At 34.9% G+C, this 17,055-nt stretch overlaps 2 protein-coding genes across 8 annotated transcripts in view; one reads left to right on the forward strand and one right to left on the reverse strand.

The window, feature by feature from the left end:
• Nucleotides 1–9,619, reverse strand: part of LOC128238861 (lebercilin-like) — a 24,056-nt gene extending 14,437 nt beyond the window's left edge. For 5 of the 7 annotated variants that reach the window (XM_052955149.1, XM_052955153.1, XM_052955148.1 and 2 more), the window contains exons 1-3: nt 9,529–9,619; nt 5,446–5,649; nt 4,931–4,990 (exon numbers count right to left, since the gene is read on the reverse strand). In XM_052955149.1, coding sequence (XP_052811109.1) covers nt 4,931–4,990; nt 5,446–5,566 — 181 coding nt within the window. In that variant the 5' untranslated portion in view covers nt 5,567–5,649; nt 9,529–9,619. The remainder of the gene's footprint in view (nt 1–4,930; nt 4,991–5,445; nt 5,650–9,528) is intronic. The other 2 variants (XM_052955152.1, XM_052955150.1) reach the window with 1 other exon arrangement.
• LOC128238863 (cilia- and flagella-associated protein 251-like) overlaps nt 6,310–17,055 on the forward strand; it is a 23,538-nt gene continuing 12,792 nt past the window's right edge. Inside the window, exons 1-4 of the mRNA XM_052955156.1 lie at nt 6,310–6,358; nt 9,616–9,799; nt 11,522–11,707; nt 15,264–15,368. Coding sequence (XP_052811116.1) covers nt 9,749–9,799; nt 11,522–11,707; nt 15,264–15,368 — 342 coding nt within the window. The 5' untranslated portion in view covers nt 6,310–6,358; nt 9,616–9,748. The remainder of the gene's footprint in view (nt 6,359–9,615; nt 9,800–11,521; nt 11,708–15,263; nt 15,369–17,055) is intronic.

Below are 17,055 nucleotides of genomic sequence, written 5' to 3' on the forward strand. Positions count from 1 at the left end.
AAAGTATCTTTACTTGACCGAACAAGTGAAGTTACTTTACTTGACCGAACAAGTGAAGTTACTTTATTTGACTGAACACCTGACTTTACTTGACTGAACAAGTGAAGTTACTTTACTTGACTGAACACCTGACTTTACTTGACTGAACAAGTGAAGTTACTTTACTTGACTGAACAAGTGAAGTTACTTTACTTGACTGAACACCTGACTTTACTTGACTAAACAAGTGAAGTTACTTTACTTGACTAAACAAGTGAAGTTACTTTACTTGACTGAACAAGTGAAGTTACTTTACTTGACTGAACAAGTGAAGTTACTTTACTTGACTGAACACCTGACTTTACTTGACTAAACAAGTGAAGTTACTTTACTTGACTGAACAAGTGACATGACTTTATCTGACTAAACAGAGAACTTTACTTTACTGAACACGTTACTGTACTTAAAAACCCCAATCGAGTTTACTTGACTGAACACTTTACTGTACTTGACAAATCCAGTGACTTTACTTGACTGCATGAACAAATAATTTTACTTGACTGAACAAATGACTGATTGACAAAACCAGTAACATAACTTGACTGAACAAGATACTGTACATGAATGCACAGGTGACTCTACCATGACTGAACAATGTGTTCCAAAAATAGCTCCAATGAGTCAGTGGATACTTGGCAGTTTTGTCAAGTGTCTTATTTACATTAACACCTAATGCATTACAGATATGATTGTAATCTACATTTTTCACAAGCATGTATTGGGTAGAAAAGAATCATGCTAGAAACATGATGTCACTTAAGAATATAAATTTGAAAGATATTTCTAAAAATTATTTCACACAAACTACAAAAAATAAATTGAAATCATTTAGTAATTCAATTCAGGATATTAAGAGTTCATAAATTAGTAAGTGTTGGAAGAAATGTGTAATAATCCAAACGCAAATTAAAGGAGGATGGAAATATATCCTATTTAAAGTCCATTTTTAAAGCTGCATGGACACTGATCAGCATAAAATTAAAACAAATATCCAAATATCTTTTTTTAGCAATTATGTTCAATGCTTGGATGGATTCAAATGTAAATACAACCCTTAAATTGTCTTGCGCAAAAGGTAATACTTGATTATCACCTCGTTGTTCCAAATCGTGACATTCAGAGGTTGACACCAGTGACATGACTTAAGTTACTGCAATGGTCAGGTTTTATTACATTTTTTTATCTGTGACCAGGTAGCTTTAAAAAGACGGTAAAAAAAACAGTAAAAAAAAACACCACACTGAAATGATTTGGGACATAAAAGGGGAATTACTCAAAGGTGTATTAAACTGAAATCCAACACAAGAGTTATCCTACACGAAGGGAATCACTCCTAACTTACGAAACACTTTTTTCATAGGACTTTTAGACTTGGGGCTTGTCCGAGTTGACTCAAAATTGGAGGGAGTGTACACGGAATTCTTTTTTGTTGATGTGTATTCAGTTTTCAAAGAAACCTTCGATCGTGGACTCATAGCAACCAATGTATCATCATCTTCATCATCCTCATCATCAAAGTCTGCAGTTTTTTGAGACGTCGGAGTAAGATACCCAGAAGCTAGCGACATGCCTCCGCGCGCTTTCCTGTACGTATTTCCCCCTAAAGCAACACCACTGGGTCGACGTTGTCCATCTTTTCCTATTGTCACAACTATTATCATCACAACAACTGTATAACAATTTTGCTAACGACATCACAATTTAACTTGTTAAGTAATAGGCTACAAACAATGGCATGTTATTTACTGTCTTGCAATACAACTGTTCTATGGTTTTAAACTAAAATTTCAATGCAATAAAATAATACGGAAAAAAAGAAATATTCCAATTGAGTTTCCGCAAACCTTTGTACCAATTTCCATAACAGAATACTTGATACTTGATTTGCTGTTTCATCATGCATTATGTGTCATAGGATATTTAAATGGCAAAATGTCATTTAGTGTTTGTAATTATATCATGATTTGGCAGTATTTTTGAAATTTGCTGTACATTAATTTTGTTAAGTAATTCCATGGTACTTTCGAAGCATTACTAAAATGTATTTGATTTTTTTTTATATTAACATTGATGCTAAATATCTTATAAAAAATCAGAATCTAAACATGATACTTTAAATGCATAGAATGTTTGTATTTAAATTAAAATAAGCAGAAAAATTCTTTGAGAAATTTAAATACAGTGGAAACTCACTAAACCGGATCTCCACAAAACCGGAATCCTCAGGATACCGGACATTTTTCAGAGTCCCGGTTTTCCCCTTCTATTTTCAATGTAAAAAATCCCTACAAAACCGGAACCCCGGAATTCCGGATACTGCACAAAAAATCGAGAAAATTTGTTAGTTGTCAACATAATTTTACCTCACAAAACCGGACATTTATTTGTTCAAACATGTCAAAATAATTTTGTGTATTAGGAATTCACGAATCGCGTGTCCCTTTGTTTTGACAGCCGGTGCGTCGTTAAATATTACACCTGTGATGTTGTGATAATCGATAATGATGATTGCGCTGTGGATTGACTGTCGCGCGATAATCAAATGATAATCAAACTTGTGAAAAGAAAATTGATTGAAACATTAATTTGTTTGTTGCAGAAAATAAAGAACTAGAAACGGTTATTTAACGATCATTTTGGAGGGTTGTTTTATCTAAAGATTTCTATGATTGAATCAAATTAGATCGGTGCGTTAATTAAACTATCAAACATACTAAACAAGCATTAAATTACGCGAGTTGTTTTATTTCAAGACTTGGAGAAAAGATGATTATAGAAACGCAGAAATGTTTAATTATGCTTATCACTTTTGCAAGTGCTTTAATCATGTCTCAACCTCCGCCTAAACGTCAGAGAATTGAACTGTCCCTAGAGGACAAAAGCCTTTAAAGGTTAACTCAGTTAATATTTTGAGTAAACTTACTCCGTACATCAAATCCTCACTAAACCGGAATCCTCACTAAACCGGAAATTTTGCCCAGTCCGGACCTTGTCCGGTTTAGTGAGTTTCCACTGTACCATTTATATACTAAATATATTTTCTACATCTACTTTCATTTTTTCTAAATTAAACAGCAAACACATGTCTATTTTAGCACGATTCTTTGTGTGATTCTAAATATTACATCAATCTCTCAATGTCTAGCACTCTGAACAACTATTTTCCTGGTAAAGAAATTACATCGGCCAAAACGGCGAGCACTTTCAGTTGAACATACTATTACTGTTGAGCTTTGAACTGAACACAGGGGACACAACTCATCTGAAAATGACCATGCTAAAAATGTTGAAAGGAACGAAACTTGTGTGATATTCATAATAGTAAAAAAGTAATATAAACACATACATGTAATAAGGATCATGCTAGTGATGGTGTTTCCGCATTGGAACAGAAAGTTCCAAACACATTTTGGCTTGGCTTATAAGTACAAATTGTAAAGGTTAAATAGTGTTTATTTTCGGTCTTTTTAACAATTAAGTTGGCAGGTTGGGCACAGTCTGGTGCCAACACAATTGTTTATAAGTCCAAAATAACTGCTAACTTTCTTAGTGTTGAGAGTGAAATGCCTCTATACTTGTTACATTTAAGCCAGCACAATCATGTGCAAGCTTCTTAATAACTAACGCACTAAAACCAATTATGACTAAATTGAAATATGGTGGTCAGGTAATAGACTTTTGTTTGTCAGAGCTCTTATAAATAATTACATGTGAATCTATCCTGCGACCCCCATTGGTGGAGGGATGCGTCTGAACACTAAGACTTCTTAGAAAGGTTGCGAAACTTGTCCTTGTAGCTACCCATACAAATAAAAGTTGCACTTTTATTGGAAAGTTGGACTTTTAAATTGTTTATAAAACCTTTATTTTCACGCTGACCAATCGTCGCTTTCCTTGTGAATCAGTTGGTGCCATTGTTGTTCACCTAGCACAAGCCTACTTATACCTATATGACATATATTGCAAACTTTGCATGTGTCCTAGATCACAACTACATGTATGCTAATTTAAGTTAATTTCTTCAAAGTAAACAATTAAATGATTGACATTACTTAAAATCACTAGTACACATACAAGCAGCATTTAGCAACCTGTTCACATATACATGTACAAGCAGCGTTTCGCAGCCACTCTATCAAATAACTCAAGACTTTATGACAACAACTTAATGAAGCAATGAACTATTGATAATAATTAAAAACTTCACATAATTAACATATTCATTAGTGGGTTTGAAATGATAACAAAGAAGCAATATAATGGAAATTGTAAACACAATTAAGCTGAGCAAAGCCTAGCTAAGCAACTGCAATTATTAAATAATAAACATTTAATCACAATGTAATAAAATAATATACAAACTTGCATACAGGCCATGCATTTATTTACATCATCCACAAACTCAGAATCATAGCTGGCAAAATTAAATGATGCAACTTATCCAAGAACATAGATTCTGTCATTTAGGCCTAAAGTAAGGCCGGGGTAGTAAAAAAAACCGTAAAACCAAGCAAGTTTATCAAACAGTATATGAATGGCAAGTTAGCATATCTTTTACCGCCAATTAAAATTGAAGATGTTACTTTGTCATTTTTATTTGGGAAATATGCATAGCTCTGTTCAGTTGCTGTGATTATTATTTTTACCCTGGATGATATGACTTATAACACTTAAAATGTATACATAGTCATAACAAACCTATTTGAGCTGCAGTTGCCATACCATTAATAAATTCATGTATTCTGGATGACAGAATCTGTGTCACACATGCAAAGCTATCCAAATATTTGGTACTGGTGCAATGTCGGGAAGTTGTATTCTATGATAGGGTACATGATATATATAACATAACAAGCTCTGTTACAAACATGCTACTTTAACGAAGACTTACTCAACAACTTAGAATCTGAACTTCGAGAATCCTTCGGACGTTTAACCTCATGACCTGAAGCTATTTTTAACACAAGCTGTTTGATGAGTAACCTGATTTGATCATATTATTAGTGATAACAACATTGAACACATATTATAATGAAGTCGGGACTATTTTGAGTAATCCTCTTTATTCTCACAAACTACTGAGTGAAATTTAAGCAAAAGCATGCAACCCCCAAATCAAGCCCAAGCTTGTGTGCCTTAGGGGGTCCTTTCCTGACAATTTCACAGATTCTAGTTACTTAAATTGCTTATCCTGACATTCATTTTAATTCTCTGTATGACTATCTGAGTAGGCATTTCTGTTGCCCTGTACACTAATGTACTAATCTCAGTTACACACCAAAATTTTTTATTAACAAATCTGGTCATATATATTTATTTGGAGTGTAATAAGGCTTAAAAATGACATTTGCACAGGGCAAATATGACCATTGTTTTACCAGGGTATATATGCGTAACAATGCTTACCAGTTCTGGTCAAGGGAGACCGAGTTTTGTAGCGCCGATTACCGACATCAGATGCATCATCATCGAAATCGTCACTATAGTCATCGTCATATGGACTGGTACCCCTGTTTTTGTCCCCCATTTTGACTGGTACCTTACACAGCTCACTAGCGATCCGAAATTAGTTGAAAACAGTGGCGAGTCTATGGAGTCATCTTAACATACCTTAAAGTACAAAAGAAAATATTTGTTGTTATAAATGATGTATAAAATGTACCAGGAAGGAAAAGTGCTTCTCCCACCTGAGGATGATAAATCTGTTTAATACTGCCATGCTGGGAAACCCATGGTCAAAGATAAAGAAGAGCTGTCACAGAGACAGCGCGTTCGACTATTACGCTTCTTTTCAGTGTAAGGATTGAAAAGTTTTGGCAAAACATGGATCACTGTAAAATTAGATTAGATTTCAATGCAATACATGATGTATTTGCTGAGATATTAACATGAATGTGGTTACATGCAAAATTTTAACCAGAATTTCTAAGTCCAATAATAAAGGGCCATTATTTTTTTGAAAAATACAGTTATCTAACTTGGTTATTCAAGTAGGATGGGTGGTTCAGAGTACCATTGTATAAAGTCTCAATGCAATACATGAAGTAGTTGCTGCAATATAAACCTATGTGCGCGAACATGCAAAACCTTAACCAGAATTTTTAAGTTGAATAATAAAGGGAAATTATTTGCATTAAATTCAAATAAATGTGAATCTAACTTCATTAATTTAGTAGGTAAGATAGTTGGGAATACATATCTAAAGTTTCAATGCAATACATGATGTATACATGATGTATTTACTCAGATAATGACTTAAAGGTGCTTGAATGCAAAACCTTAACCAAGGTGTGACGTCGACGTCGACGCCAACGCTTGGGTGAGTAGTATATTGCTCTCCTTATTCTTCGAATAGTCAGGCAAAAAAGTACCTGTATGTAAAAAGATTAAAATAAATTTCTACTATATTTTGTTTAACTGAGGCCAGGGGCAGGGAAATAAAGCATCTACCATGGCAACTTGTGTAAGATGGGTTTAGATGAATCTATCTTACACTCTCTGCCATTGAAGATCATAAATTTTACCCTTGTGCAAGGCGCAAACCAACAACCCACTGAAACACTAGCCCTGAGCTCCACAAAACGAGCTATTTCAGCAGCTCTATTATCATACCTACGTTTTCTGTTTATAAAGTCATGCAGGGGCTAGATAAAGTTGTGGCAAGTGTTCAAGATTTACAAAACTTCATTCAAATGTAAACTTTTTTAGTATTGTTATACGTTTATTCACTCAAAGGTAACATATAAAGGGCTTTTAAGGCAATGAAACAAGAGAGCTAAGGTGCAAACACTAACACTTGCCTGTTTTTGTGTGTGTGTTTTTTCAGTAAATAAAGGGGCCATTATCAAAGCAAGAGTGATGGGCCTTGAACATGTGTATATTGTCTCTGACAACATGACATTTGTGTAACAAGCTGCATGTAAAAATATACCTGGTATTGAAAGGTTTTTGAGATATGGTCAAGATTTTTTGCCTGTCACTTTGACATCATCATACCTACAGTACCTTCCATAAACAGATGAACAAAAACTCATGATTACATATTAAGCTACATGTACGAAATCCAATTTAATTTCCATAATGAACAGTGTCTTCAGTTCTAAAGAGAATCAATAGACAATGCACATAATGCTGTGAAGAATGTCAAGAAACAACCATTAAGAAGATCAATATAGCTGACTTAATTCCTCAGATAGGTCAACATCAATCAACAATATTAATTGTGCCACTAGAAAGGAAATAACTTACGAAAGGCGCCCATCTATGTGGACAATCTGCTTTCAATAGAAAAAGAGACAAATACGTTATTTACTATAACATTTTTTTTTATTTATTCTATTTTAAATATTTTTAGTTCTTTGCAAGACACCCTTTGGTATAAAAGGATGAGGATTTTAAACGTCTAACTGGTCCACATGCTTTCATATACATGAATGATTTCAATGTCTTTTGTTCAATGATATATTTTATTACTTATTTCCGGGTAGTTGAATGTTTTTAAGGCACTTATATAAGTTGATTCCTAATATATTTATTTTTTAAATTTAATATATTCATTATTACCTGATATGATTTTGGCACTTTTGAACTGGCAAATTTGTGGCCATGTAGCTAAATAATTAAACAAAAAGCATTAATAAAGGCTAATACTTAACTGTGTACCTAAATCATATGTTTGTTTTTTGTTTTTATCACTTAAGTTGAACGAGTTAAACATGATAATGCACTATAATTACATTCATTTTGCACCAACCTATATTTTGCACCTTTAAGCGAACTTTATAGAAAATCAGATCAGCTCACTTTTTTACAATATCACAGAACAAAAGTTGTTTAAGTACTGGTGTAACAGAAATGACCTTAAAGTTGGAATCAGTTTACACTCAATGATACAAAATAAATGTTTGCATTTTGATTTCAATCTGTAAAATTAAGATCTATTACAATCAGTACTATAATAATTAGGATCAATCAGTGAGGTATAAAACTTGTCATTTATCAGTGCTTTTGATTGAGAAACAGAATAAATATTACATCTGGCTTGAAGAGCAGAGGATCGCGAAATTCGGTATGCTAATTTTCGCGAAAAAATGTCGTTAACTTTTATACATTGATTGAAGATAATTAATAATACTGTCGGAATTTTAATTCTATAAAGTTTGCGCTAAAAGCATTAAAATATGTGTGATTATGATAAACAAAGAATATTGATTATAAGGATGCCAATTAACAAATGCTATTGCGCTGTAAAGGTTACTGCATCAAAGTCAGCAGTGTTGGCATCTTTTTAGTGCAGTTCTGACAAATTAGCGAGATAATTCCACATATTGTACTGATAATAAAACTGTCACCTCTGGCCTTGTTGTTAATGTAAACAACAAAAGCGTTTGTAAACCCTTACTAAAATAAATCTATCTATCTATCTACCCGCATGTGCATTGTGAAATGACATGTTTATTTATAGATTCATGACGTTACAATTTGAGTCACAAACAAAGTCAGCCATACTTTCACTTTGCTGTGTGCGACGTATTATTTATAATAATAGTATCATTTTACACTGTCAAGAAATTTAGGTAAAAAATTAGTGAAACGCTATTTTTTCATTCTAATTAAGCGGTCAGAAATTTAAGTGTCCCGACGGAATACCAAACTTCTTGTTAAGGTGTCCCTTTATAAATTGGTGTCCTCTGGATCCCGGGACCCATTAGTGTCGAACACTGAAAAGTGGGATAACTGTGTATGCACAGGTTAGCTTATATGACTATATATTAGTTACATTTCTGTAAACTGACATTGACAGGCAAGACAAGCTTAAACATTAAAGGACTTAATAGTTTACGTCAGGGGCCACTCAGTTCTGTAGCGTTGCGATGTATTAACAGAGCTTACTGGGTGGCTTCTTTATTTAAACAACCGCTTTGGAGTCTTTTGACAAAATGTTTGGGCAACTCTATGTCTCTATGTAAAGGAGAACATAATGAACATGGCCAAATGTTTAAAAAAATTCCTCTGCGCAAATTATTGTGGTTAGTTCATACTCATACACATCATACAAGTAAAGTTATCCTATGAAGAAGTGTGAATATATGATTGCTCAAACACTAGAACAGGCCTGTACTTACCCTTGCTCACTACAAATGTAAAAACAAGTAATACATGTCACGGTATGTGGTTCATCTTTGGTGTTCCAGGCCAAAGGGGTGGCCAAGACCATGTTATCTAAGTAATATTCAGGTTTTACAGGTTAAAAAATCATTAAGTGCACATGATAATCATGTGTTTTCTATAACCTAGAAAGAAAACACTTAGTCTTGTAAATAAGAGAAATACGTTACCCCACCCTCCATAAACAACGTGTTTTCTTATCAATTAAAACATCTTTGGTCGAAAATGAAACATTTTAAGGACTTTTAAGACATTTAAGTTCATGTTTGCCTTTAACATTCCGAACATACATTCAACATAAAAGAAAACAGAGCATCTTACCGAACAGAATCAATAACAACAGTAAAAACAAAATTTTGACAGGAAAAATGCGTGTAATCACCGGTATGCGTTTGTTTACTTCCACAGCAACAAGACAAAGTGCACAAGAACTGATGACGTCACACACGAAGTACTCACCCGGAAGCATTTACTCGTCACTGAATTTCGAGACAGTTTGACAGCTAATCTGCACGTTATTTTCCCAAATAAATCGGCAGCCATGGGGGATGAGATTAAATTTTTCTACTCATCAGTTACTGGTAACGCCAATGTGAGTATATGCGTCCTTTGATTGGCTTAATTTAGCTTTGATTGCGTCCGAATTCATTCACAATGAAGAATGAAGTTGATGGGCCATCGTTTCCTTATAAGGAAATGACAGTAAATTTAAGTGAGTTTACACAAACTTGCATATGTATTTTGTTTCGGAAAATGTTTAAAATACATGTTTTTACAGGGGTAGAATTTAGCTATGTAAATGCCCTCCAATTATAGTTTTGCTAGTGGTTTCAGTGACTAATCACAATATAACAACACACTCCCAAACTCTGTCACACACACCAATAACCATCGTACTTCCAGCAACACATTGATTATTATTACCATAAATAGGCAGCAGGTTAATTTCAAATGAATGTATCTGTGAAGTAGGCTTTTTGCATGTCACCAGACACGGTGACTGTGTTTTCCACCATCATTAAATATAAATATCCACGCACAAATTCTGTGATCTATGATATACAGTTCACTTGCAATATTTCACTCCCATTTTGCATGGCTACAAGTCCAAATTCCAACCCTGATTTATTTTCCAAATAGGATGATATGACAAAATGAGATCAGTTTGGCTTTAAGGAGTTTATAACTTAAGTAATTTGACGATTGCATTAGGAAATACCTACAAACTAGTTACAAACTGTTACATATAGATGATCGTTCCAGAAGAAGCAGAGCAAGTACAACACCGCTGTTGATATAAAACATGAAGCTGACAATATATAACACAGATTCATAGTTTGTAGAAATAATTATACAAAGAGGGAAAAATAAACTGTGCATATCTATAAAAAATAACTTCACACTCATTATTTGATTCATTGATCTTTAAAATGGTTACGCATACTGTACATAGGCTGCAAAGTTTTTCCACTAAAAGACACGTGTACACTAAGTCTTGAGAAACAGAGTTCCAGATAAGGTTTTTCATACAAGCTTTTACCACTAATATTTTTAAGATTTTAACTTAAATATTTTCATCTGGAGAAGTCAAGTCAAACATGTAACTGAAAAAAAATCAATAAATAATAAAGTGTTTCTGCTTCAAAGTATAAATCAAGGCGATTTGTTGAGAAGACATATTTTGTTTTTGGCAATGTATATTTAACTCATCAAGCACCTTGATGATATTCATCAGCAGACCCTGATTTTGTCTATTCTTATCACACTTTGCTTTCCAAAACATAAAGGCCCGGCGACGTAATGATAAGTAGAACTTATGACTTCTGTGAAAAATTCCACCTTGAGAGATTTTTCTTGCATGTCATTTGCGGACTTGACCTAATATATAAGTTCAGATAAGTCAACCTGATATAAGTGAATTTTGTATGATTAATCAATCATATAGTATTGTGACTCAACCATGAAAGCAGAAGCATTTATGACGTAATTAATTATGTGGTATACACACACTGGCATTATGTATTTGTACAAGTAATCTATTTGTTAAGCTCAGTTGTGTGATTTTGTTGTAAAACATTTTGCCTAAACGGCATACTAGTAATTACTGCATAGTTTGTTGCCTTACATGTAACTTAATTTCATAGTCTGCCGACAGAATGTAAAATAATACAACATTGGTAACATTAAACACTTTAGACTACCATACATTTAGTTTGTTTAAACACAAGGGTTTTCTAATCCTATCACACTGTTGTGACAAAAATTTACATTGTTATAAACCCTTATTACAAGTTATTTATTGTATTGCCAATAGATGAGGAAGCACCAGCAACACATAGAGGACATTCTTTCATCGAAAGGTATCATGTTTGAAAAGATCGATATTGCTGACCCTGCCCAAGAAGAGTCCAAAAAGTTCATGAGAGAGAATGCTACTCCAGCAGAAAATGCAAAACTACCATTACCTCCTCAGCTGTTTGCTGGAGATAAATACCTCGGTGTAAGATTTTTAACTTCTTTATTTTTCAACAAAAATGAGTTAAAGCATTGTCATAGCTTTGGTGTTGATGGCAGGGCTGTCTTGATAGTGAAACTTTAACCATCCAAAATATTTAGTAATTATAGCTGCCCCACCATTGACAGCTTCATCAGTGAAATGCAGACTTTCACCCTTATGCATAACTTACAGTGCTCCAGCCAGGATTTGAAAAGGGCAGGGTGGAGTCTTGAAAAGGGCAAGCTACATGAGTCGTGTAGGGGCGATTGGGGGTGGTTGTGGGAGGGGTCCACCCCTGTCACAAGGGTTTTTTTCTGGGGGGGGGGGGGGGGAGGTCTCACCCTAGAATTTGTTTTGTTTTCATACTCATTTTAAATCATTTTCCATGATTTTCAGACTTAAACAAAATGGGTCTTTTTCTCAAAATTTAGAAGGGTGTGTTTTAATATCAAAATAAACTTGACTGGAGTCTTCTTTAGTGCAATGTCACATATTTCTCCTAAAAATCATGTAAAATGAAGAAAAAAACAAAGACAGTTAAATATTTGAAGCAATCAAATAAATAAATATACATAAAAACAAATATGTAAGGGACGAATCTTAATTTGGTACGTTCAGGATTGGGTACGAATGTTACATTCAGCCTGGCTGTTATTTAATTGTCTTTGGTAAAATAATGTTTAATATGCTCATGTTTTAGAATAAAATGACAATAAAAATCACTGCCCTTTCTTAAAAGGTCACTTATAAAACATAAAACACTGATAAAATAACTCCTAAATTCGGTCTGACAAAATGGCGGTTTCGGCGAATTTTGACAAGATCGTGGACATGATAGGTAAACACTAGATAAAGCATCAACATATTTTTGTGGGTTACAAAGAAATTTTCATTATCAATATTTTACAAATAAACTTTCAAAACATTTACTGAATAAGTGATGTATTTGATTGTGTTAGCGCCACTTTTCCTGTGTTCATAAATCGGCAGTGACCGTCTGCTTCAAATCAACACTGTTTAAAATGGCGAGTCTCGTCTGTACAATACAATAAACAATTATTTAAAAATATTTAATTGTGCTTGACAACATTTTTCACCATCCCCTCACATTTTCTATCGCATTTTACGAACTTTCATCATTGAATCAGCGAGTTCTCAATGTATATTCTGATTGGCTGGTATTCAATAGCTCCGCCTCCTGTTTGGCTTTTCCTAATTATCGGATTAAAAGATGACCGGTTATGAAAACACATGTCGTCTGCTCACTACACAAATAGCTTTCATATGACTTGGACAAGGCACATGGGAAGATGAAAGGGCAGTACGGCATATTTTAAGCAGTCGGCAATGGGGCAGCATGGTGACACCTAGCGGGAACACTATTATCATAAATATTACGTAATTTGTCTCAATTATGACAGCGGCTGCCGATCTTTAATAATGATTTCAATAGTAAAAAGGGCACTAACGGGATAATTAGCGCTAATAGAGCATTTGTGAAAAGGGCACTACTCAAAAAAAGGGGCAGGGCGGTAAGAAAAGGGGCACGGGCGCTGCGCCATTGAAAAACGGGCTAGCTGGAGCACTGAACTTGATATGGGCATTTTTAACCACTCTGTAAATAGATACCTTTAAACGTAAACACTGTACAAAGTGTACAATCCCTTGCATGCACTTGTAAGAAAGCCTTAAGTCATCAGTGACAGTACTTAAAGAAGGAAAACTGAAAGTTTAATTGAAAATTGGTTCTTATATTTTCAGAGTCTCAAATAACATTATGAAAAGGCCAAGAACTCTTGCTTGAATGAAAAGCTTATTGAGTAATGCCCTGTTTTTAACTGAAAAACAGACGACCATTGGTGTTCGCTCTGCGGCGCTCTTGTTTCTTTTCAAAATAAATATACAGCAAATTTGAAAATTCTACCTCCCCATTATTTAATCTAATTTAGAACACTATTATTATGCCCCCCTTCGAAGAAGAGGGGTATATTGCTTTGCACTTGTCTGTCGGTAGGTCGGTCCGTCGGTAGACCAAAGCTTGTCTGAGTGATTACTTAACAATACCTGGACGTATGGTCACCAAACTTGACATGAAGGTTGGGCCTGACCAGTAGATAAACCCTATTGATTTTAGGGCTCATTGGGTCAAAGGTGAAGGTCACAGTGACCTTCAATGGTAAAATAATTTTAAAGCTTGTCCGAGCGATAACTCAACAATGCCTAGACCTATGATCATCAAACTTGATATGGAAGTTGGGCCTGACCAGTAGATGACCCCTATTGTTTTGGGGGGGTCATTGGTCCAAAGGTCAAGGTCACTGTGACCTTGAATGGTAAAATGTTGTCCGAGTGATAATATGACAACGCCTGCACCCATGGCCCTCAAACTTGAGTTGGAGGCTGGGCCTGACCAGTGGATGGCCCCTATTGATTTTAGGGGTCATTGGGCCGAAGGTCAAGGTCACAGTGACCTTAAATGATAAAAGGTTGTCCGAGTGATAACTTGACAATGCCTGCAACCATGGCCCTCATACTTGACTTGGAGGTTGTGCCTGACCAGGAGATGTTCCCTTTTGTTTTTAGGGGTTCTCGGTCCAAAGGTCAAGGTCACAGTGACCTTGAATGGTAAAAGGTTTTCCAAGTGATAATTTAACAATGCCTGCACCCATGGCCCTCAAACTTTACTTGGAGGTTAGGCCTGACCAGTAGATGGCCATATTGATTTTAGGGGTCATTGGGCCAATGGTCAAGTGACCTTGCATGACAAAAGGTTGTCCTTGTGGTAACTCAACAATGCCTGCACCCATTGCCCTCAAACTGGACATGAAGGTTGGGCATGACCAGTAGATGACCCCTATTGATTTAAGGGGTCAAAGGTCAAGGTCACAGTGACCTTGAAAGCAAACTCAACAATTTCTGGACCTATGGTCATCAAACTTGACATGAAGGTTGGACCTGACCAGTAGATGTCCCCTCCTGACTTTTGGGATCATTGGGCACAGTAACCTTTAATGCAAAAAAAGTCAACAAATCTTTTCCCAGTGATATCTCAACAAAGCCTGAACCTATGATCATCAAACTTGACATGAAAGTTGGGACTGACCAGAAGGTGACCCATATTGACTTAAGGAGTCATCGAGTCAAAGGTCAAGTTTACAGTGACCATGAATGCAAAAATGTTTTGATTGATAACTCGACAATGCCTGAACCCATGGCCCTCAAACTTGACACTTAGGTTTTTGGTGAACAGCTGATGATTCCTATGAATTTTGAGGTCATAGAGTCAAAGGTCATGGTCATAACACACTCGATCCTCACACTTTGAATGGTCCTAATCTTAAAACTGCCTCAACGGCATCCAATGTCAGTGACAAATCAGCTGTCATTTCGGTCCATGCATATTTCATTCAATTGTCCATATAATCCTGACAACATGGCGCTCAGGGGGCATAATGTTTGACAATCATCTCTAGTTGACGTTTATTTTTACATACTTATTTGTAGCATATTGGGCAACATGCCACATTGAAGATAAGAATCATACCTGTTTTGATTCCAGGACTACGACAAGTTCCTTGAAGCCCTTGAAGATGAAAAGATAGATCAATTCTTAGGCCTTGCTCCAGCCACTGAGGTCTCGGAAGCAACTGTAGTAGTCACAGGGGTAAGAAATATAATGTAATGTTATAATAAGAACTACTGTGAAATCATTAATGTTCGTGGGGCATTAATTTTCGTGGTTTTCGTGGGTTGAGTGATCCACGAATTCAAGTTCCCATGAAATATAGACCCTTTATTCACTTTTTTAATTGCATGTTATGTAAATTCTCGAGTATATTCGTTACAGAGGCCGCAGATTACAGCGTAAATATCCGTCTTACTGTATATCTTACTTTCTATTTTCCGTTAATATATCTGCCTTTAACAAATAATAGACCAAATTATTTAATGTGTTTTTATGAACGAATTGACAGAAGCAAGTGTGCTGTTTTTCAAAATCTCCAGGTTTACAAGATGTGAGTGATGAGTGGCGGTTCTCGATTTTTTTCTTTAACGAAATAATTAATTTAACGGCTTCGCCTATCTGTATTAACGACCAGGGTACATCTTCTTTTATGGCCTTAATTTCCAATTAAATCGATAATTGACAAGGGTGTATGCACTAATTGGCATGTCGTACCACACTAGGAAGTGTCATAAACCAAGTGACGTAGAAGACGGAAATCACGGGCAAGCGCGTGGAGATAATGCAGACAATCTAGGACGATCGCAGTTTCTTTTTTCAAAAATTCAAAAACCACGAATTCAAGTACCCACGAAATTGTAATTTTTTGGCAAACCACGAAATTTCATGCCAACGAATATAAATGATTTCACAGTATAATAATAGTATTGCAATATGCAGAGTCCATATATCAATATATATTGCAATATGTCCAAACTACGTTTGTATATTGTTTATTTGATAGTAGACAAATTATTCAAGCCCCAGCATCATAAAATTAATATTTTTAAAACATTGAACAAATTATTCATGAACAATGGTAAGGTACATGTTCCAACTTTACAGGAAATTTCTAAGAACTAATGATGTTTTTCAAACTATAAATTCACTGGCAGGTATATTTTACTCAAACACCCACATCATGATTTAAGAGTATGATGAAAATCAGTACACCTTTGCAGCCTGATTATTTTGGCATGATAAAACTATTTCCATTGTTCTATTCTTGTTGTTTGAAAAAACCTTCCCAGCATTCGATCAAGCTTTAAGTTATGATCGGATATCATGGCCCCAATTTCTTGAACCAGCTTAAGTTCCTTATAACAGGATCAAGTTAACCTCACTATTTTTGTTTTGGTATAATTTGTGTAACATTTTCATTTTTAAAGGGACTAGACACCAGATGGTTCCAAAATTGGCAAATACAGTATTTCCTCAAAACAAGTCTAAACTTGTCAATACAAGCTAGTATGAGGCCTAATATAATCAATAAAACTTTGAAAGATACATGTGTCGTAAGCGATGTGATACATCAGTGGTCAAGATTAATGTTTTGTACGCAACAATATCAATTTTATGTAAGTTTTTGACAATTTTCTATTTTTCTTGATGATGTAGCATTTGGTGTCTATAGTCTCTTTAACAAATTTGAGACTTTCAAAGGAAAAATTTATTTTATGACAATCATAATTAACTATTTTAATTTTGTGATATCAACTTGTATTTACCGAAACAAAATTAGTGTTCTTAGCTTGATCCTGCCCTCAGTGGCTGTGTGTTTACAAAAAGTCTGACGTGTGAGAGTTCTGGTCAAGATTCAGTATGATTTGAAACATTTCAAGAGATA

The sequence above is a fragment of the Mya arenaria genome, chromosome 6 (genome assembly GCF_026914265.1).
Source record: "Mya arenaria isolate MELC-2E11 chromosome 6, ASM2691426v1".
Taxonomy (NCBI): domain Eukaryota; kingdom Metazoa; phylum Mollusca; class Bivalvia; order Myida; family Myidae; genus Mya; species Mya arenaria.